The following is a 23,686-nucleotide window of genomic DNA, read 5'->3' on the forward strand; positions in this document are numbered from 1 at the left end:
CAACAGAAAGTCACTACTGTTCTCAAGGCGGCTGACTCCAGGGGTCCCTCCCTCCGGGTACTAGTAACCTCTCCCTTTCTTGATCTCTTTGGGCCTAATGGTGGTGGGTACAGGATACAACACGGTAATAGTCCTGGCAAAGGTTCCCTTTTTGCCATTAGGTTCCATTCTTTTGTCATTAGACCCTAATAAATAAGCCCTCCCTGAATTACTCTAATTTAAGTATACCATGTTTTCTATTGAGACCCTTATGATACAAGGACAAAACAAAAATATACAGATTAATAAATTATCACAGAACAAACACTGGAGTAATTAGCACTTAGGTCAATAAATAGAACTTGCTAGCATTTTGGGAGCTCTGCGTCCATCTCCTCCTTACTATTACTGCTCCCGCAAAAGGTTTTATCACCTAAGCATAAGTCACTAAACATTTTGTTTGGTCTGCTTTTGAAATTCATATAAATGGAATCATATAATATGAATTCCTTCATGTCTGGCTTTTTTTACTTAACACTATCTATACAAGATTCACCTGTGTTGTTGCATGTGCCTTCTATACAATTCATTTTGATTGGGAAAAGCATTTACTTGTCTATACCAAAACTGATTTATCCATTCTACAGTTGTTGAATTTATCCATTCTATGGTCTTATATAATATTATATAAGACCGGGTCTTATATTAATTTTTGCTCCAAAAGATGCATTAGAGCTGATTGTCTGGTTAGGTCTTATTTTCGGGGAAACACGGTATAAACATTCTTATGTATGTCTCCTGGTGAAAAGCAATATGCATTTCTATCTAGGAGTAGAATCTGAGTCTCATGATATATGTATATTCATTTCTTACTTACTATCCAACTGTTTTCCAAATGTAAACACCACACCAGCAATGCACGAGAGTTCCTAGTTGGTGTATATCCTCATGTTGTCAGTAAACTTCATGTTGTCAGTCTTTTTCATTGTAGGCATTTTGATGAGTGGGTAATAATATCTTATAACCATAAGATATTTCATTTGTTTCCTTCATTACTTATGAGGCTGAGCATTCCTACATGTTTACCAACCACTGGGACATACTCACTTCTGAGTGCTTAGAAGTCTTTGGTCCATCGAATGGCTGAGATCTTCCTAAGCACCAAAATGAAATTTACAGGCTGACAGAATGCAGATACAAAACTTTCCTTGGGAATGTCAACTGTTTAGTGAGAAACAAGGAAAGGAAAGGATGGTCTCTTCCCTCAGGAGACTTTTTGCTACAGATCAAATTACTATTCTGATGATTCTCTACTCAGTAGGACCAACTTCAACAAAAATTATTAAAATAGAGTATAATGCCATAATACAGAAAGAGCACAACACAATCTCAGAATCATGAGTAAATATCCCTGGGTTACACCATCCATACATACTACTGCTGTGTCCTCAACATACTTTGCTGTGGGCATGAAGATTCAATTCGATGACACATGTAAAGCACTTAAGACTCCTGACTAATGATTATTCACCTCTGATTACCAGTGATAATACAGGTAAGAGTAATAGTAGAATAATAAAAAGTCCTAAGTAACTCTTTTTAAACGAACAACCTTCAACTGTATAGACATGTAGTTACTTTTTCACATACAGATGTCCGTATACTAAAATCCTCAGTCACACACGCTAGTAAACAAGTTCAGATTTAAGTAACTCAGTAACACATCTCGTTTCTTTACCAATCCTGACTCTCCACAATACTTCTTTCTTCTAAACTGCTACTTCCTTATACTACGAAGTATTTTTCCCTATATACTCACATCCATATACAGAGAGTGCCAAAAAATGTAAAAACATTTTAAGAAAGGAAAGTTGTAATACTCAATATATACCGATAACAAAAGACGAATACAAGTCACGTGACTTCTGGAGTTACAAGAGGTGCTCAAAGTGGTTACCATCAGCGTCCAGACGCGTCTGATTACGGCCAACTACGGCTTGAGCAACGTTGAGCAAAGTGTCCACTTGTATACATTTCTTTGGCACCCCCAGTATATACTAACTCCTGTAACTCTGAGACCATTCTGTAGCAGGTAGCCATGTACATCATAATTACCAGAGAGTTCTACTCAAGTCAGTTGTCCTGGAGACTCTGGATCTCTACTCAGGGAAATGTCACACTTTAAACTCTTGGCTTAGGGTCCTGTAGAATTTCAGTGGGTCCAGAGCTGATTTCACGGCCACATAGAAGCCTTCTCCAAGATCCTCTAAATGAGAGAATTCTTAGTATCTTTAGAGAACTCTATTTTCATTGCTGATTTAGATCCATTTTAACTAAAATTATCTATCACTTTGGTTATCCAGATTCAACTTGTTTGCTGTAAGGTAAGTAACTGTCTAATTGTCGATGTGTCTGTAAAAATTTAAAATGGCGCTAAAATTGCCAAGGAAAAGAAATCTGGGAATTGCTAAATTTATAATACAATTTAGGAAGCTGAGGGGAGAGGAGGTTCATATTTACTTGGCTGTAAGCTATAAGTTGTTTGGATTTAAAAAAAAAACATATTTAGACAAAGTATATCTCAATCTTCTTTATCTAGAAACCACTATTCAACATATCTCCCCCTAAAAAAAAAAAAAAGAGCAGTCAGTTTAAATACAAGTTTGAAAAAAAAGGGGTAGGGAACAAGATTCTGTAACATCAAAGTGGGAGACAGACCTTAAGGGCCCAATGATAAGACTCTCACCCTCGCTGGAGGCACTCCTGTTTTCCCTTACCCCTCTTCTTTCTGGGGACTAGCTGTCTACCATCCCCTCAGAATTTGTGCATGGCCGGCCACCCAGGCTGGGAAACAATAACTACAATGGTGGTCGTCTCAACATTCCTGTGAGGAAGTGGAATAAGCCCCCCTTACACTTGCTGTGGTAAAGAGACACAGGTTAAGAATGGGAAATATAATTTTATCTGTGGCACAGACAAGTCTCTGATATAGGGAGCATGTTTTATAATGGGGACTTACTGTGTAAACCTATATACCTGGCTCAGTAATTCATCCATGACTCCATCAACCCTCCATTTCTTCACCTACTTTTTCAGTCACACATTCAAGCAATATTTATTAAAAGCCTGTCACACATATACAACACATACCACCACCCCCCCAGGACCTGAATTTACTAAAGGATAAAAGGCAATTAAATAAGCAATAACACAAACCCATGCCACTATAGGGGTAAGTACAAAGTGCTAAGGAAACTTACAGGGGTGAGTAACCAACCTAGCTTCAGAAGTCAGAGAAAGCTTCCTGGAAAAGGCAGCATTTAAACTAAAACTTTAAGGATAAGTAGCAGCTGGCCAGGCTGGCCAGGGCAAGAGTACGGCGGTAAGGAGTATTACAGGATGGAACGGCATGTGAAAGGCGAAGCACAGCACATGCAGAAAGTCCCCTACAGCTAAAATGGAGAGGAAGCTGGGAGGGTGACTGCTGATCCACTCTCAAGCTGCACCTGTGGGGATTTCCTAACTTGCCCCTTGTCGCCTCTCTCTGGGAGAAAAAAGAATGTCTCTGTGTACGACAAAGGGCCCAAGTCTTAATGAGATATATGCCATCTTTGTATCTGCAGATTCTAGCAGCACATGGGATTCTAATCAATACTTCAATTTAGAAACCCTGTCACAGTCTATATGGAATTAAGGTGATGAAAAGATTGGATCCACAGACAAGGGGTTTCTATTTCCAGCTGAAATATCAAGCTCCTATACTGCATATGAAACATAACTCCATCTAGTAAAAACACTGATTAATGTAATTCAGCAGTGAATAAATCCTATCTAGTAAATAAATCAATGTAATCACCTCAGAACGAGAAGTTATTACAGCAGCAAGGGCTGAAATGGGAGGACACAGAACTCAGCACGGAGGAAGCTGGGCCCAGTGGTCTGAGTCCTTCAGCCTTGTCTGGGTCTGGAAGCCTCATCTACACAAGAAATATTTTCTTTGGTTGTTGCCAACGCTTCTAAAAACCCATTCTGGCAGGTGACCACAATAAAAAGTACTTGACCATCAAAGGCAAGGATTTAAATAACTTTTAGAAGTCACAAACTTACTATGGTTTTTGTCTGAGAAAAAAAATTCAAAAAACAAATAGTTAAGATCATGTACCTTTTAAAAGTTGACAAATCATGCATAACCAACTATAAAGATAATTAAAGTTTTAGGACAAACCAATGAGATTATTTTTTTAAGAAAAGAGAAAGTAAAAACTTTAATATAACTAGGCAGGCAATGATTAGGGTTGCTCACTTCCCTTTCCATTTGTTTCATTTCCCTTCTTAGGTTAAAATACTGCTAATATGTAAATTATTCCACTAAAAACTTCCAATCCTTTCATAGCAATTTGTGGGGATGTTTATGCACAAGGAATTATTTCTAGACTTCCATGTCACAGAAAAGGGTATGAAGCACTGGGGAGCTAAAAAATAACGCAAACCAAAGTGGTAAATGTATATGCAAAGCCGAAGCACGTAACTGAGGATTCCAATTTGAACCATTTAGAAATGTTTTAACAGTAAGAAGGGATAGTCTATGATTTCAGTAACTTTATAATAAAGGCTTAACTGTTTAAGAGTACCTAGTGCCAGGTATTATGCTAAGCACTTGGGATTCTTCTGCTTTAGAGTCCTCGCAATCCTATCAGATGGGTTTTACCTCTATTTTAACTGTAGGATCAAAGGCTCAGAGTGGGTAGGTAACTAGACAAAGTCACACAGCTTAGAAAGTGAAGAAGCTATACTGTGAATCCCATTCTAGTTAACATCAAATATGACACTCTTTCAATAGATGATCCAAACTTGAAGTAAACAAATTGAAGGCATTTTCCCCTTTTTGTATGATTCTCTTAAACATATGCCATCATTTCAAGGGGAGCTTATACTGAGCATGACTTTATAAACAAATCATTGGTGAAGAAGAAAAACCACATCCGGATAAAGTCATAAGTTAAAAAGGCCTTATTTCAGAGAGCACTTCCTGAAAGAGACAAAGCAGCAATTACAGTTAACAAGTACCAACTCCTATACCAAGTATCATATTTGAAACAACTTAAAGCAACAGAAGAGCCTGAAACAAAAGAAAAATATAGCATTTCTTAATTATACCATTTCTAGAGAGAGGTATTTTAAGACAAGAAACTTAAAAATATCTCTTTTACAGAACTGGGTATACCGAAAAACATTGCTCCCTAATGCAGCCTTTTCCTGGACTGGAGGTAAGTCACATTTAATTAACTTCATCACAGATTACCAGAAGTACTGCTGTACTTAATAAATTTGAAAATCACTGCTTCATTTTAATAGTACATTACTGAAACCATGTTGGTGAAAGACCTTGAAATGGGTTATGCTGTCATTTTACTGCTTTATAGTATAATTTTTCATTTATTTTCAATATTGCTTTACATTAATAGTAAATAATTTTTTCCAACTTAAGAAAAATGTTGATATGATAAATAATAAGTATATTTAAGAGTTGTTGTCACTTGGTTTCAATTACATTGTTTCACAAAATGTACTTAAAGGCTTTTAAGAAAAGAAAGAATCATGGAATTGAAAGCTTTTAAAATGCTAACTTGAAAGCCAATCACTTTTCCATGTCTATCCAAAAATTCATTCACGTGTGTAGAGCAAAACCTATACTGGCAATAACTTTAAAACACATGCATCATGCATATTTTTTCAACCTAAAAACATGAATACAAGTGTTGGTGACATAAAAAAGCTTGAGACCACTAAGGGGAGAAGATTTACTCAAAAATGGTTTGTAAGTACGGAATTTATGTGACAGAATTTGGGATGTGGATGGGTGAAGAGCATCCTGATGCAATAAAAGAGAAAAAGGGATACAAAATTTCACTTATACTACCATTGCTACTATTTAAAAATTCATTAAAAGTTAAAAATAAAGAGTCAACCCTCCAAAATTATTCTCCTTTGTATGATACTGGAGATTTTGTTTTCTGTGCACCATTGCAGCAGTGGAATCCGCTTCTAGGACACTGGTAAACAATCTGGAAGATTTAGCATTGGGCCCTCCCAACTGTGCATTAGAAACTAGCTTATCTGTTGTTCTAAGAATCAAATTGGTTTTTCTATGTAGTACCTTTCTCACTTGATAGAAATTAATATTCTCGTCACACCAATAGTTGGAAATTTTAATTAATACAGGCTTTTAAACATATAGAACTCTATTCCAAAATCATATTTAACCTAAATATTTGGGAAATCAGCTGTAGTCAGGAAGGAAGGAAAGAAGATGGGAGAGAGAGAGGATGGGAAGGGGAAACAAACTCATATCTCGTATTTGTCTATAGCAATTGCTCAAATGAATTTTAAATTATCAACAGCCCACAGTGCCACTGACTAGACTGCTAATCTCCCCCACAGTTTTCACCAGAGAGAGACTCGAGGCTAAATTAGAGACAGCCCACTCTGCAAAGTGATATTTTTGAAGGAAACTTTTCTTACACCTCCATATTTCAAGGGGATGCCACAAGGTTCCGTATCTTTGTAGCGACTCTATTTTTAAAATCACTGTTACTGGTACTGCATCATGGGTGATGGAAGTTTCACACTGAGGAAGGTCAGTGATATTTACAATCACTAAACTCCTTTCCATTAGAAACACACATGTTCTTGGTGATGGGAATTAGTTTCTGCACACACATAAAGTTACCGACTTACTAGTAACTACCTATCTTTGATATTCCTTTTTAAAATTTGACAAATAATACTTCAGTTTCGGTATCCAGGTAGGGTGAGGGCATGAAATTTACTATACTAGCAATAATTCTCAAGGAGGTGCTTTTTGTGCACCACTGAGCAGTGAAACCCGCTTCTAGGACACTGGTAAACAATCTGGAAAACTTAGCATTAGGCCCTCCCAGCTGTGCATTACAAACTAGCCCATCTGTTGGTCTAAGAATCAAATTCTTCATCTGTAGACCACGGCACAACACACTGGTGTTTCTAGACCTATGATAATTTAGACAGAACATAATACTATGAAGTGTTTACCACTTAAAAGAAAAGGTTTAATGGCCAAGTAAGCAAGTCACCTTTGACAGATTAGAGAGTAGTTGCTAAGGGTCACCTTGCCAAAGGTTCCTTCCTTCCCTCATCTATCAATTCAGCAAATATTTGCTTTTGAATACCTATAATTTACTCAATAAGCAATGGGGATATATCAGTGAAAAGGGAAAGTTCCTGATCTCAAATGAGAATTACTGTGAATATTCAATAATTCCCGTTATATGGTTCCTTTCTGAGTTTTCTAATAAATATTAAATTGCATTGATTAAATTACATATTAATTTAATGTACATTAAATTATATATTACAATTTTATTTAGTGAGTAAAAATTCATCACTTGAATAGTACTAATCTAGGTTATAAAATAGTTAAAACAGAATGAAGATGACAGAAGGTGGCAAATGATAGTTAGATTCAAAATTCAGAATGGACTTTCCCCAATCAGTCCCAATTAAAGAATGCTTATTACAGGAACGACTGCTACTCAATTTCACACTATAGTGAAGAAGTCACAAAGAAAAGCTTATTCTGTTGGGGAGAAGAGAGGTGAGCAGGGAGAGAAAAATGAATACATTTGCCAGTGCATTATGATACACCATACCACTTTAATAGGTTAGTACATATTAGTAATAATTCCTAGGAAACGCATTTATTAATAAATACTAAGACACGTATATATTGACTCTATAATATAAAATACCCTCAAAAGCAAAATCCACTGACATGCCAAGTTGAGTATGAGAAAGTGAAACATTTGTTTTTCCACAATGCGTTTTATTCCTCCTATTCTTCTTAACTGTTTTACAGTTTCTAAGTGTGATGCCCACCAACAGGCTATAAGATGACCACCTCTCACAATCAAGTTCCACCTGGCTTTTCTAACAGCTCATATCCAGATGAATACAAAATTGCAGCCCTTGTCTTCTACAGCTGTATCTTCATCATCGGATTATTTGTTAATGTCACTGCATTATGGGTTTTCAGTTGTACCACCAAGAAGAGAACCACTGTAACTATCTATATGATGAATGTGGCATTATTGGACTTAATATTCATAATGAGCTTGCCCTTTCGAATGTTTTATTACGCAAAAGGTGAATGGCCATTTGGAGAGTACTTCTGCCAGATTCTCGGGGCTCTCACGGTGTTTTACCCGAGTATTGCCCTATGGCTTCTTGCTTTTATTAGTGCTGACAGATACATGGCCATCGTGCAGCCCAAATACGCCAAAGAACTTAAAAACACGTGCAAAGCCGTGCTAGCGTGTGTGGGCGTCTGGATAATGACCCTGATAACCACCGTCCCACTCCTACAGCTCTATGAAGATCCAGATAAAGCCGCCACCCCCGCCACCTGCCTGAAGGTTTCTGACATCATCCACTTAAAAGCGGTTAACGTGCTGAACTTCACTCGACTGATATTTTTTTTCTTGACGCCTCTGTTCATCATGATTGGGTGCTACTTGGTCATTATTCACAATCTCCTTCACGGGAGGACGTCTAAGCTGAAACCGAAAGTCAAGGAGAAGTCCATCCGGATCATCATCACGCTGCTGGTGCAGGTGCTCGTGTGCTTCACGCCCTTCCACATCTGCTTTGCTTTCCTGATGCTGGCCGGGGACGACAACAGTTACAACCCCTGGGCGGCCTTTACCACCTTCCTGATGAACCTCAGCACCTGTCTGGATGTGATTCTCTACTACATTGTTTCAAAGCAATTTCAGGCTCGAGTCATCAGTGTCATGCTTTACCGCAATTACCTGCGGAGCGTGCGCAGAAAAAGTTTCCGATCAGGTAGTTTGCGATCACTAAGCAACATCAATAGTGAAATGTTGTGAACAATAAGAAGTTTTTTGTCTTGAATCTCTTTAAATACACTTTACTAACGACCCTGGGGTCACTGGATATTCTGTATGATATTATCAAGTCCCTTCTCTCTTAAAAAAAATAATAATAAACTTTAAAAACTCTTCTGTAGGATCTCATTGTGGCAACATAATTAAATATTCTGAAGTAGTCTAATAAATTCATTATTTTTATTTTTAAAACTTGTAGAGGACATTTTCATGAGGTATTGGGAGACTTGTGTTTCCTATTCAATACACAGTCAACTTAGCTTTTTGAGTTAATTCTATGTGCAACTGAATCACGATGTCAATCAAGTCAGTAGGCAAAAAAATCCAGTTAGTGTTTGAAATAATCTGTTTCAAGTATTTTCCATCTAGATGCAGCTCCTTTTGGTTTAATTTACACTCAGGATTGGTGGTTCAAATGTAACATTTTGTATTCTAACGCAAACTTTCAGGATTCCTACACAAACAACTACATTTAAGTCATCATTGTTCCTTGCTGGAGCATAATTAGTGGGAGCAAGCAACTGAGGGGGCCTGTAGAGGCCACCGTCATCAGCCTTCCCCTACTCTGAATTCATTTTCTTTTGGAAGCAGGCTGTAGTCATTCAATAAACACTTACAAAGAGCCTACAATGCACCAGACTCTACTTAAGACCAATGGGAGAAACCTAATCTGAGATCCTACTTCTGCCCAATAATCCAAGTTCATTCCTATGACATGAGGTTTCTACTGTACAGTGAAATACCTTTCTCCAATATAAAGAGTTTGCTCTTCTTATGTGATTAAATATCACATTACAAAAGAGGTTGGTTTTTTTTTTCCAGGTCATGTCAGTATAAATAGCACTAGTCAGGGTCCTTGACATTTAAGTTCCCCTAATAAACTAACAAACCAAGTATATTCCTAAAAAGAAAAGGAAGTGAACTATATATAATCTGTAAAGCCCATATTCTAAATATTATGGAAGTACACAAATGAGTCAACCATAACTTCCTCTCTGCCAAATCACTTTTATTACTCTGAACACGTTCGTCTCCTAATGGGACTTAGAATCAAATCAATGCGTTGGTTATCAATCGATTTCTATAATTAACATGGATAAATTCATATTCTTTAAAAAACACAAAGGAACCTAATAATAAAACAACATTTTAGTACTAAGAGACCCCTTAGATGATCTTCTGGTTTAATCCTTCTGTTTTAAATATAAAGAACCTAAGGTCCAAAGAGGTTACGTGACTCGTTCAGTTAAAGAACCAGGATTAGAAACTAAGTTCAGTTCTCTTTTCATGTCAATAACCCATTTTTAATAACAGAAAGGAAACAAGCTTACAGAACATAAAGATTCTAATGGCTACATAAGATGAAGAAGTCAAAGTGGTACTGAGACGTAGTTTTTCAACAAAGAGAAAACTACTTGAAGTTTTTAGTCTGAATAGTCAAGTGAGCAAGATACTTTCATAAATACATTTAAATGAGTAATCATTTCTAAAACAAACGAAGTAACTCCTGTATGTGGTATGTAGGGTTATGGTACATATATATAGTCATAGCCTATTCTTACACTACATGGATTGATCTGCTCTTAGGTGATTTATTAAATGCCAAGTCCTATGCGTGGCTTTTCTCGATGGGAAGAGTTTAATTTGAGAGCACAAAACACAACAAAGGCTTTGTTAACACAAAGTCAACAAAGTACAAATGGACTCGTAGGTCACGATTCTTCAAAGTCCAGAGTGTTAACCATTACACCACTGGGCTGGCATGGTTCTTATAATAAAACTATCGGTAATCTAAAACAGTTAATTAGAAATAATTTTATTCAGCATTGTAATCAGATACATTTAAACATGATATGTAAAAACTCAAAATTCCACTTTTCTGGGGGGTTGATTCTGGGAAACAACATAACATTCACAAGTAAACACTAACAATTAAAAAATAATAGCTATACAAGGACAAATGTGTGACGGGCATGGGTTACTAGAAGCACCTAATACATGTAGCTTTTAATGATGGAGCTATCTTTAATTTCAAAACCTAATGGTGACATTTTCTGAATTTCAAATAATAGTCATGAGAATCTATCAGATGCCAGGTATAATTTCTATGCAAAGCACTAGAAAAAGGGAACAGGTCTATGGTTCAAAGACCTTAGCTTACAGTCTCACAGGGCTGCGCTGCTATCAAGGCTAACCCCTAACCCTTCAACATGACCGAGTGTAAGGCAATGAGTACATGAAGTAAAACTAGTTCTCAAAGAGCTAGGAGGGTGGCATAGAAGGCCCAGATGATGACAATGACAATGCAATGTAATAAATGCTCATAGGATCTTAATAAATTTGTTGGAATACACGTAAAAGGACAATTAATACTACCAAAGGGCGAGAGGGTGCAGAAAGAAAACCAAGTAGGCATAATAATACACATACATAGAATGTTAAGAAAGCTGAATGACTGAGGGGGGACTGGCTTGAAACACTGGATGGGGTCAGATTATTAGGGCTTTGAAGAGAAATGGTGATGGGACTGCTATTGCTAGGATGTTTGCGTAAGTTTAATTCTCTCCACTGCCCTGTGAAGTATGGAGTAGGATCCTCAATTTACATATGAGGGTCATCTGTAAACTGAGTTCAGGAAATGGAAATTGAGAGAAGTAACTTGCTCAAGATTATATACTAGTAATAGATAGCAAGAGCTGGAATCTCAACTCCTCTGGTCCATCTGATGACAAAGCCAATACAATTCCCACTATTCTAGACTGCCTTGATGTCATCTTGGAAGAGTTTGACTTTTATTCTGAAAGATGTGGATTCAAAGGTTTTCAAATGAAGACTGGCATGGTCAAACTTGTATTTTAGAAAGATAACTTCTGATAACTTTGCATGGAATGTTTTGAAATTGGTATGAAGCCTAGTTAGAGAATTACTGCAAAAACCTTGGCAAGAAGAGAGTTTAGACTGAGATAATGAAAGAAGTAGAAAAGATGGGAAGCACAAATGATTTATATAGGACTTTGAATTATTAAGACTTGTTGCCCTACTCCAATGATGAGAAAAGCGAAAGATTTCCAGTTTGGATGACTGAATAGATGGAAATGCCATTAATTAAAATAAGGAGCACAGAAGGAAGAGGGGATGAGAGCACAGAAAGAGAGATCAGAAGAGATGAAAGTTTCTGCACATTATGTTCTTTGGGTTTTAGAAATATTAGGAAATAGGTCTCCAGAAAGATCAGGAAAGTAACATGGACTGGAAATAGAGAGTTGGGAAATAAAAAGATATTAACTGTAGTTGAATTCATGGGAGTGGACAAGATAGCCTGGGGAAAGGACTTGAAATAAGCTCAAGAAAGGAGCTGCAGACAGTAAATGAGGAGGTCAAAAAGAACCAGGAGAGAGTAGTGTGCTGGCACTCAAGGGAGCAGGTTATTTCATAGACGGTCAAAAGCATTTAATGTGCTATTGAAAGGTGAAAGAACACAACTGAATATTAGCCACTGGCTTTGGAAATTAGTTGGATACTGGTGACCTTTACAAGAATGTTTTAAAAGTGGTGAGGTTAAAAAAAAAGGAAGAGAGGGAGAATTAAATAGGAAGTGAAGAATTGTACAGAGAACAGACAAATTTGTCATTGATGGGTAAAAAAAAGGTAACAAGATGTTAGGTGGAAAACACTGCAAGTTATAAAGCATATTGACTGAAAAAAGGAGAGTGGTTTCCTCCCCTGAGTTTTTGAAGCTTTGCTACTACCATCAAATGAAAGATAGATTTACAAAATGCGAAGTTTCTTTATTGAAGTAAAGACTTATGTTTCAGAAGTCTATGTTTGAGAAAGCAACAAAAAGCTAAAAAACCATACGGTAATGTTTCCAGATTTGAAAAGAAAAGAGAAATATATTCTCATTCAGGTGGTAGCTGAATTAACATTTATATTATCTTTCAGAGGGGATCCTATAACTTTTGAATTTACTCGTTTGCAACTCTTGCTACGAACTAAGGTTTAAATAGGTAAATGCCTTCCTGCCTTAAGAATAAGGAAAAATATTCCTACCAACATCAAAACTGAATCAATCTTCCTTGTATGTACCAGTTAATAGAATTCCATAAAGAAATAAATGTCATTCACCTAAAGAAGTAACTGTCATTCAATTCTATGTGAAATAGAAAAAACATCATCAGACAAGGGGATAACATACATAAGAGTTAAAAGCTATCTTGCTACTCACCCCCCAAGTTTATTCTAAGACAAACATACATGACACCTATATACCCTTCCATAACTCAGTAGACCTGATAGACCAAAAAGAATTGGGCAGGATGAGAAATATTTGGGAAAAACTAATGATGTAGTAATGTTGCTGCTTTTCTGAATCAACATGAATCATTCCTGGTGACCACACTATTTTTTACAAGAGCAGAATAGTCACTTTAAACTTCTCAGTCTCATTACAATTACAATCCGTGGAACTAAATAAAAACTGCATGATAATTAGGACACAGAATTTTATGTCTCCCTTCAAATATTATTCAGAATCACACATTAAAACAGCTAAAGGTCAACACTCATGCCAAGTATAATTCAGTAAATTCCATAAAGAGCAGCTACACTGTAAATATTAATAATATAAGTGTGAAAGCTATCAGATCACTAACGATATTTTTAAAATAGAGATCCAAAGTGAATTTGAATAAAGATTTATACAATCATCTAGCAATTCTCAAAAACACAAATTCAAAATTAAAATAAGACTGAAGTTAGTACACATATAATTTTAAATATCTGGTATCTTTATTTCAAAGTATCTCCCAAATACAGTCTCAGATACTTAAATCAGAGATGCTTTAAGGTCACTTAAATGTGCTAACAACTCTGGTCCTAGATACTAGATATTTCATAAACTAAAGAGGTATCAACACAATATGACAGCATATACAATCTGAATTAGGTTGGCTATAGCAGGTTGGCTACAAAGTTGTAATCTATATATTGACTCTGTTTTATCTTTGGTAGAGCTATATAAACTACATCAATTTTTAAAAATATCATTCTTCAGAAACTTAACTTTAGATAAATTAATTTTGTTTCTTCATCTAATTAAATTTTGTATTTTTGTATTTAATTCACAAAATTACAAAGACAAAAGTGCACTATAAAAACACACAAAATTCAACCTTCAGAACCAGAACAAGAAATTCATTAAAAATTCTCTAAAATATGGGATTTCAAAACTGAAAAAAAGTGAATGTAAAATAAATTGTTTCAAGAACATAATGAAAATGTAAGTATCCACTGGATATTTTTATACATAAAATCAATTTCACTATCTAAAAGTGTAATACATTCTTTTACTGACGTCCATGTACAATAAACGCTTCAAATCAGATTTAAGTAGTGATAAATTAAGCTCATCTTTGAGAGCTACTTACAATCCAGAAGGCAAATTCCTGGATGCGGTGATACCAAAGGAATACCAGACAGCTTCAACGAGGATGAAGTCAACCAAGGCTGACAAAACCCAGGAACCCAGCAAAAAGGACTAAAAACAAAACAGAAAGAATGTTATGTACGGAGTCTTCTAAAAATAAACCAACATTTATTTAATTAGAACCAGCTCAGGTATACATACATTTTTAAAAGTTTGTTTTTATTAGAACAAACTTTCAAAATGAGGGACTATAATTATATTGGCCAAATGCAATAATTTCCATTATTTTTAAGCATATTGAAGAAAAGATATTTATAGCATGATTTATTTTTAAAAAGTAACACACAAACCATTAAGCAAAATAATTAGAATTGTATTCAAGTCAAATTCCAAATTAAAATTTTCATTACCCACTCACACCTGATATCAGGTATTATCATCATCATTATTTTATCATGCTAGTGGTTTAAATTTAAAATTTTCCTTTGGTTAATGTCCATGTTCCAATTCAGGTAGAAGATCATGTAATTAAAAGATAATTTTAATAACAACAAAATAAAACTATTTAAATATAATAAACAAAAAAAATGTTTTTCTATAACCTAATAGCAAAGGGAAACTACATAAAAACTTACTGCAAATTTTCTGCTTCCATATCTTCTTTCAAATATCCTAAAATTATAAATAAGCAGACTACTGCAGAAAGTATCTTTCAAATCAAGGCAAATTATTCTTCCACATAGTAGCCTCCAAATCTAGATGGGGATTTAAAAAAGAATAATAAATAAGAGTAAGATTTGTTCAGGTAGCTTCCTTAGCAAATTTATTACATTTGCTTTATACTGTTTATGTTTTATACTCTAAGCAAATTAATAATGGACACAGTAAAGGAAAACTATATATGTGTTTTCCCTAAGACATGAGCTCAACTCTCTCATACTAAAAATTCCTTCCATATAATGGCACAATGGGTACTTAAATTTTGTTTTGCTAATTATAATAAGAAAATGTATTCTCATTAAGACAACAGGAAATTTCCTGCAAAAAAATTTAGGACTATGTTTAGTACAATAAAAATAAAATTATATACATGATTTGGAATGAAAAGCTAACAGATGTTCAGTTTTATGCTACAAATAAAACAGTTGTAACTGAAAAGCAATTCAGGATAAACTCAGTAATATACATTTCTGATTTTAATTTTAATGATCAACCTACTTGATAGCAACCATGTACATGGCAATTTATGGCAACTGCTGCTAAATATTACTGGGTTCAAAATTTTTAAATAACTTAACGTAGTTTATTTAAATCAATTTCTGGTTGCATGAAAAACATGTAAGGGGATATACAAAGAAGGAGCTACTCAAAGGCCTATTTTGAGTCTTCTTACAATTTTCCAGGTTTTTTTAAGATAATCCCAATAACATTTGCAAAACATTTCGATATTATTTCCCCTTACAATTACCTTATAAGATAGGTAAGACAAATATTAACCCTATCTCTTTTTTTGTATTGTTTTTATATTGGTAAAATATACATAAAATAAAATTTATCATTTTAACTACTTTTAAGTGTATAATTCAATGGCATTAAGACCATTTACAATGTTGTACCCCCATTACCACTATTTCCAGAAATGTTTCAGGATTCTAAGCAGAAACTCTGTACCCATTAAACAATAACTCCCCATTCTCCCCTCCCCTCAGTCCCTGGTAACCATTATTCTATTTACATCTCTAAGAGTTTGATTATTCTAAGTACCTCATATAAGTGAAATCATACAATATTTGTCCTTTTGTGTCTGGCTTATTTTAGTTCGCATAATGTCTTCAAGGTTCATGTTTAAGCATGAATTAGAACTTCATTACCTTCAGAGGCTAAATCATATTCCATTGTATGTCTATACTACATTTTTAAAATCCATTGTTAATGGACATTTGGATTGTTTCCGCCTTTTCACTATTGTGGATAAGGCTGCTATGAACATCGGTAAAATTAACTCTATCTTAAAATAAGGAGAAGAGGCACAGATAAAGTATTTTACTTGTTTAAGGTCATATAACCTGTGTTCTTATCAACAGAAATAACAAGGATACAAATGAGAAAACATACTACACCAACAGTCAAAACATTTCACATCTGTCTCAGCTCCAAGCAAGCCACCAGACAGTCTTTATCACCAGTGTTCTCCAAAATATTAGGGATGACCACTAGGGTTCATTGCCCGTGCCAATCTGACTGAAGTTGGGATAGCTGCCTATAAATCTGTGCTCAGGTCAGAGCTGGGTTCAGGAGAAACAGCACCATGCTCAGTTACCTATGGCCATCCTGGGCACACACGTGGAACACAGGGGACAGCTCTAAACGAAATCTCTTTTCTCCCTCAGAGAGTCCATGGCTCTATACCAGAATCCCACTGACACTGGGCTGGCAGGTACCACCAGCAGTATGAGCAAACGAGGTGTCAGCACACAGGAGAGCGCTGTGTAAACTGTCTGTACTTCACAAACATAAGCTCATGATGACTGTCATCTCTGTAGCACAACAGATGCAGAAACTGCGAAAATCAGCCCCAAGTCTTCTATTTCCATATTTAAAACTCTAAAAGAATTATTCTACTTAAAGCTGAGCCCTGAGAGCCACCAGGAAAACCTGGAGGATTAAGGAAATTAGGACTTCACAATTAGTAAAACTAACAAATTGGGTTTATAGGGCCCCATGGTATTGCTGTTGTTTCAGTTAATGACAAATAAAACCAGAAGCTACACTTTAATTTGTTGCTTGTAACTATGCTCAAGGACACAGACACTTGACCCTGGGACAAGAACAGATCGTTGGGTATTACTATAAGGTGAGTGTTCCCTGTGACGATTGATCACCAGCTCGGATTCGGCAAAGCACTACTTCTGGATTTCAACCTGAAGAACACGAGAGGCAGGGTCTCTGCCTCAAGTGCCCAAATCCGGGAGATCCCACACTTGCAAAACAAAGCCCTTCATCAACTGCCCCTCCTGTCCTCATCCAATCTAACCTTGCACTAGTCTCCAACCATGCCTCCTATACAGCATTCCTAAGGCTGCTTTGTGAGTAAAATGCGTTTCTCTCTATTGCTAATTGTCATCCCTTCCTTTGACTAAATCATCACTAAGGCTCTCCAGGGCTATCCCATCCAAAACTGGTCCCCACTTCACTTATCATGCCCCAAGGATTTAACGTACACTTGTGTCCTACAGTATCATGTTCCTATGTATGTGTATGTTTAGATTTCCCAAGGCAGCACTGAAACTTCAAATCTCTATAGCAGCTCTTATAAAAGCAAAGTGTAGCTTCTTAGGTGACTCCAGCAGGAAAGTGTGGCTACTCACATCCCTGGACTGAAGGGTGATTTTCCTCTCCATCTTCAGGGCACAGATGCCCATAAAGTGGTGCAGTAGAAGGGGATGCTTGTCTACTTAGCCAGATTAACCAAATTAACCCCCAAATCAGGAAGGTACCACGTCAGGGCCAGATGGCCCTTACAGTCCCTTAGAGCTGGACTCAGGACTGGCTATATGCTAGAATCCCCTGGGGATCTTTTTAAAAAGTTTATCAATGCATACATATATTTTTTAAGTTTATCCCAGTGATTCTAAGGTGCAGTCATGTTGAGAACCATTGCATTATAGCAACTTAAATATTATATAGAAAGCTACACTATTTTCTGATAAAAAGCGGTAGTATGGATAAATAACTGAAAGACCTTCACAAGAACTTGGGAAGCCAATCTGAGCATGGTATTATTATTAATACATCATTACGAAGCAAAGGAGTCAATATTCAAGTGGATTACTGTGCTTAAAATTGCTAATCAAGTATTTAGCAAAGAAAAGGTAGCAGGTTATACACCATAATTTGCCCTGACACTTCAGCTCACAGACAAGGACCAGTAGCAACATTTTCAATGAGATCAGCCCATAAATCTTGAAAACCATAGTTTTGCTCTTATCAGCAGCAAAAGTCCAAGAGAAATTTCCCACATGGTTTAACCACCACTATGAAAGAGTCACAATCTGTTAGAGCTGAAAGAGCTTACACCATCCAATCAATATTCAAACGGACGCAGGTTTTTGAAAATATGAAGTGTGCATAAGAATCATTAAAACACAGATTTAACATTGTTTTTAATCCTCTTGAAATTAGAAATTGCATTTCCATGAGTAAAAAGAAACTGGACAGACATGTGCCTAGTACTGCAACTGCTTCATTATAATCTGCTTTGCTGCAAATATCAATAAATAAAACAGGAAACCTTCCTTGTTTGTGAAATATTGATGATGAACAGTATTTCTTACACATGTAGAGGCTTTGCGGGGCTAAGAAGAGTAGAAAGAAAAGGCAAATGAAGAGAAGAACTGGCCTTGTCTCCTGCCAAAGGGCAGTGACGCAGCGCTTACCTGGAAGTCGTCCTTGACTGACTGGAGGTCATACGCGAAGAACCTCTGACAGTGTGGCAGGACCAGCGTCAGCAAAAGGGACAGGGCACTGGGGACCAGCAGAAGACTTTTAGACAGAGGTGCCTTGTCTGGAGGGGAAAAGAAAAACACTTTCAGAATGATCATTCCTAAGATTTTCAAAAACGTATGAGTGAAAGCAAGAGAACTCTCTTTTTTAAAAATCAGAATGAAGACTAACCTCACACACTCTGGAATTTAGTTCTCATTAACATATATTTCAAAACATCCAGCTGCAGAGGTAAGTTACCAAAGGGCACTGGAACACAAGGGGAATTCACTGGCAGGGGCCGCACTGTTCGTATATGAGACCAAACCAAGTTTACTGCCAGTAACTTCCCTAGAGTACCTCTTAGGAAATGGTCACGGAAGTGTAACGCAATAGACAGAAGAGTATGTTTTCTATCAAATCGACCAGTTAGCTCCTGAGCATGCACGGGATCCACATACATAAACACATTCAGAAATTTCAAACATGGCGGAAGGTGCCGGCATTGTTGCCTGCAGTGGCCTTCTGAGATTGTCACCGTGAATACGACTGAGCCCAAGTCAGTTATCCATTGAGAACCTTGTCTAAATCTTACGCAGCCTGCTAATTACAGCTCAATTTCCACTTCACTCCATGCACCTCAGTGAAGCATTTTATTTTATTTGTTTTTATTTTACTTTTTTATTTTTCAACTACAGTTGACATTCAATATTGTATTAGTTTCAAGTGTATAGTGTAGTGGTTAGACATTTATATAACTTACAAAGTGATCCCCCAATAAGTCTAGTACCCCACCTGGCACCGTACAAAGTTATCATAGTATTATCACCTATGTCAGTGAAGCATTTTAGCCTGAGAGGCCTTTCCCTACTCTGCACCCTTTTTTCTAGGCACTACTTGATTATTCAGGGTTTTGTACTTGTTTTGCTCCCTGGCTACATTGAAGATTCCTGAAGGGAGGCTGCCTGCCTTCTCTTCGCTTTATTGGCAATAAAGCCTAGCACAGACCCTGGCACCTATGAAACATTCAGATCATCAACAGGCAAGACCACAGAAAAGTATCACTGGTGGGGACATTCTCAGAACGTGAGGTACACTGCAAGTGTGTTCATAAGAAACGCCTGGGAGCGAATTTACTAGTTACAGTTGGTAATGTGGTTATTGCTCTTGCTTAAGTAAGTAAAAATAGCCCAACTGCTTCCTCTCTGGTAAGGTGTTGCAACAGCTAAATTGGAACCATTAGTAAAGTGGTTGCATACTGTCTTTAAGGCTCCAGAGAATCTAAAAGCTGACAGAGCTCCCCATCCCCAGATAAGGGAGCTCCACTGCTTCAGTAAGTATAAGAGATACAGTAAGCACACCTGAAAAGCATGGCAGAGCACCGTGGTTGTGAGCTTAACCAACCTAAATTCTATCAGAGCAATTTAAGCCCCCGTTCTCCTCACCTATACAATGATGGTGAGAAAAGCTACCTCGAAAGAGCTATGAGAAGCAAATGAAATGAAGAATGAGTATAGGGAAAACCGCTTCTACCACCGCAGTCACCGCACTCCAGGAGAATGGGTTTCTTGGTTCAAGGTAAGCTCCTTTCGTATTCTGACAGGACCAAAGACGGAGCAGGGGTGATGGAGGTGCACCTTGAAGGGGCAGCTAGAATCATGTTTCCTCGTCCAACTTGGGCTTCCACCTCTCCTAGTGAAATAGGTCCCAGCATTCATTCCTGCCTCTTCCAGGCCAGCTCCTGAGCAGCTCAACATTACTGGAGAAAATCACACAGCTGAGCTCCATGCAAGATTTCACTGTAGGTTTGTGGTCTCAGATCTCAAACTGACACTCTCCACTGACCAGCAATTCTACTGCTTTTCTGTAGTAAGTCTGCTCTCCAGTTTCTCATTTGATACCATCTGCTCCTCTCTCCTCAAAGCTCCCTGCTGCACACCCACCTTGGCTTACATGTCACCAAATGAATATATGCATGACTTGCTTTAGTATCCTCAATCATTCTCTAAAATTAATAAGCACCTACTATTGACCAGGCATTATCCTTGGCCGTACAGCAATACTGATGGACAAGGTCCCTCCCCTTGTGACGCTTACAGTCTAGACAGGAGAGAAAAGAAAACACAGAGCGAGGTAAATACGTATTATGTCAGATGCAAATCAATGCTATAGAAAGAACAAACAGGGTAAAGAGTGTTGGCAATGTCATCCACCATCAGAGCAATTTAAGCCCCCGTTCTCCTCACCTATACAATGATGATGAGAAAAGCTACCTCGAAAGAGCTATGAGAAGCAAATGAAATGAAGAATGAGTATAGGGAAAACCGCTTCTACCAACGCAGTCACCGCACTCCAGGAGAATGGGTTTCTTGGTTCAAGGTAAGCTCCTTTCGTATTCTGACAGGACCAAAGACGGAGCAGGGGTGATGGAGGTGCACCTTGAAGGGGCAGCTAGAATCATGTTTCCTCGTCCAACTTGGGCTTCCACCTCTCCTAGTGAAATAGGTCCCATCATTCATTCCTGCCTCTTCCAGGCCAGCTCCTGAGCAGTTCAACATTACTGGAGAAAATCCATGTTTCATGGATTTCACGAAACATGACGCACCCATCCCGTCTCTAACGGAAGTGAGGTGTGGAAACAAATTGCTTTGGCCAAGTCGATGAGACAGACATTACTTCCAGGCAGCTACTTGAAGAGCCAGTGAGTGTTCTTTCCCTCTGCTGATGCTCAAGATGGTAGCTGTGCTAGCAGCCAGATCCTGGAGTAAAGACCCTGTGGAGGAGACCTCCCAGGTGACTCGTGACGGAGGGACACCTTCGGTGAGAAACAAACCTTGTCGTTTCAGGTCCCTGATAGCTTGGAGTTGTGTGCTACTGCAGCATAACTTAGCTTATCCTGGGTTAGTGGAAAACATAGTGCTAGTAGGGAAAAAAGGGTGCTAATTTACAAAAGGTGGTTAGAAGGCCCTTCTGATAAGGCGAGATTTGAGTGGAAACCTGAGGAAGTGGGCCTTGCAGATAACCTGGGGAAACAGTATTTCTGGCAGAGGGAAAATCAAGTACAAATGCTTCGAGACAGGAACATGTTCAACACGATCAAGAAGCAGTAAGGCTGCCAAGGCATCTAAAAGCAGGACAAGCACAAGGCAGAAGGGATATCAGGTCAAAGAGCAAATAGTGTGGAGCCCCGCAGGCCATCATCAGGACTTTAACCTTTCCTCTGAGAGTGACGGGACGCTTTTGAGGGGTTTAAGGAGAGGCATCACATGATCAGATATATTTTCAAAGCATCACTTTAGTTGCTAAACTGAAATTACAAGAAAGGGAGTAAAGAAGTGAGACAAGTAAGGAGGTTATCATGATAATCCAAGCACAAGATGACGATGGCCTGGACCGGTGTGGTTTAGGTAGGGGTCGTGAGGATGCTCAGAATTGGGAGAGGTTTTGAAGGTACAGCAGGCAGGATTTGCTCGCCGGCTGACTGGGCACAGAATACAGGCAAATGGAGATGTCTAGGATGACTCCAAAGGTTTTGTTCTGAGCAACTGGAAGAACTGTTGCCAGTTACTAAGATGGCAAATTGTCACCTTGCCCTTACCATGCCTACAAGATCTGAGCCCAGCTTGCAAAATGCTCCCAAACCCCCATCTCTACCTCCACCTGCCAGGACTCTACCCTCTATCCCAGCGCTAATCAAAGTAACCAGCTCACAAGCTGCTACTAGTCCACAGTGAGTTTGTGCCAGAATGTCAACCTACACACTGCATGCTTCAGGCAGGAAGTCCCGCTGTGAAAAAAATATCATCTCACCTGAACATGTGCTCTGCTCAAATGTCACCTTATTTGTGAATATTCCATGTAATACTCTAGCCCCTTTGTTCTGGTTTATTTTTTTTTTTATAGCACTTGTCAACAACTGACTTACTAACTGGTGATTCATCAACTCTATGATTAGATACACTATTATTTTAGATGTCACTAAAAAACAAACACTGACAAATATAATTCTAAGATGTCATTAATTGTAAGGTACACCCCAATTTTATAAACAATAAAATGTAAAAAAAAAATACAATTTAGAATCAAGAAATATGTTTCTTTGTGTATTGTCCATCTTCCCACCCTCAGTCCCCACTGAAATATAAGCTTCTAGAAGGCAGCGACTTTGGTATGTTTACTGCTGCAGTATTCCCCATGCCTATAACAGGATCAGGCCCATAAAGGCAGTCATTCAGTGTTTAATGAAAAGTGACTGATGTATAAGAGGTACTCAGTAAATAATGGTGGGAGAAACCCAAGCGTCCATCAATGGATGGGTGAACAAATAAAATGTGGTACATACACACAATGGAATATTTATTCACCCTTAAAAAGGAAGGAAATTCTGACACATGCTACAACATGGATAATCTTTTGGACATTAGGCTGGATGAAATAAGCCAGACACAAACAGATAAATACTATATGAGTACACTTATATGAGGTACCTAAGTAGTCAAATTCATCGACACAGGAAGTAGAAGGGTGGTTGCTAGAGGCCGGGGGAAGGAGGAATGAGGAGCTGTTTAATGGGTATAGTTTCAGTTTTGCAAGATGAAAAGAGTTCTAGAAATAGATGCACAACAATGTGAATGTACTTCATGCCACTGAACCATACACTTAAAAATGGTCAAGATGATAAAATTTGTTAAGTATATTTTACAATTGAAAATAAAGACTAAAAATAAATAAAATACTGAATTAATAACTAACCCTATTTATACAACCACCATTTTAATTCTGTCCAGGAGTAAACAAACTCCTAAAAATATAGATCTGATAACTTAAATCAGATAATTCCAGCTTTAAATCTTCCTCT

At 37.5% G+C, this 23,686-nt stretch overlaps 2 protein-coding genes across 2 annotated transcripts in view; one reads left to right on the forward strand and one right to left on the reverse strand.

Annotated features, from left to right (window-relative positions):
• UBAC2 (UBA domain containing 2) overlaps nt 1-23,686 on the reverse strand; it is a 157,532-nt gene that overhangs the window by 112,091 nt on the left and 21,755 nt on the right. Inside the window, exons 2-4 of the mRNA XM_019756915.3 lie at nt 18,783-18,910; nt 14,982-15,101; nt 14,348-14,457 (exon numbers count right to left, since the gene is read on the reverse strand). Of these exons, the coding sequence (XP_019612474.1) occupies nt 14,348-14,457; nt 14,982-15,101; nt 18,783-18,910 (358 nt within the window). The remainder of the gene's footprint in view (nt 1-14,347; nt 14,458-14,981; nt 15,102-18,782; nt 18,911-23,686) is intronic.
• On the forward strand, nt 5,006-9,045 carry GPR18 (G protein-coupled receptor 18). Its single transcript, XM_019756914.3, has 2 exons — nt 5,006-5,246; nt 7,874-9,045. The coding sequence occupies exon 2, from the start codon at nt 7,908-7,910 to the stop codon at nt 8,901-8,903; it is 996 nt and encodes a 331-aa protein (XP_019612473.1). The 5' UTR covers nt 5,006-5,246; nt 7,874-7,907; the 3' UTR covers nt 8,904-9,045.

This window comes from Rhinolophus sinicus, chromosome 16, assembly GCF_057876585.1.
Source record: "Rhinolophus sinicus isolate RSI-liver-muscle chromosome 16, RSI-T2T, whole genome shotgun sequence".
NCBI classification, from domain to species: Eukaryota; Metazoa; Chordata; class Mammalia; order Chiroptera; family Rhinolophidae; genus Rhinolophus; species Rhinolophus sinicus.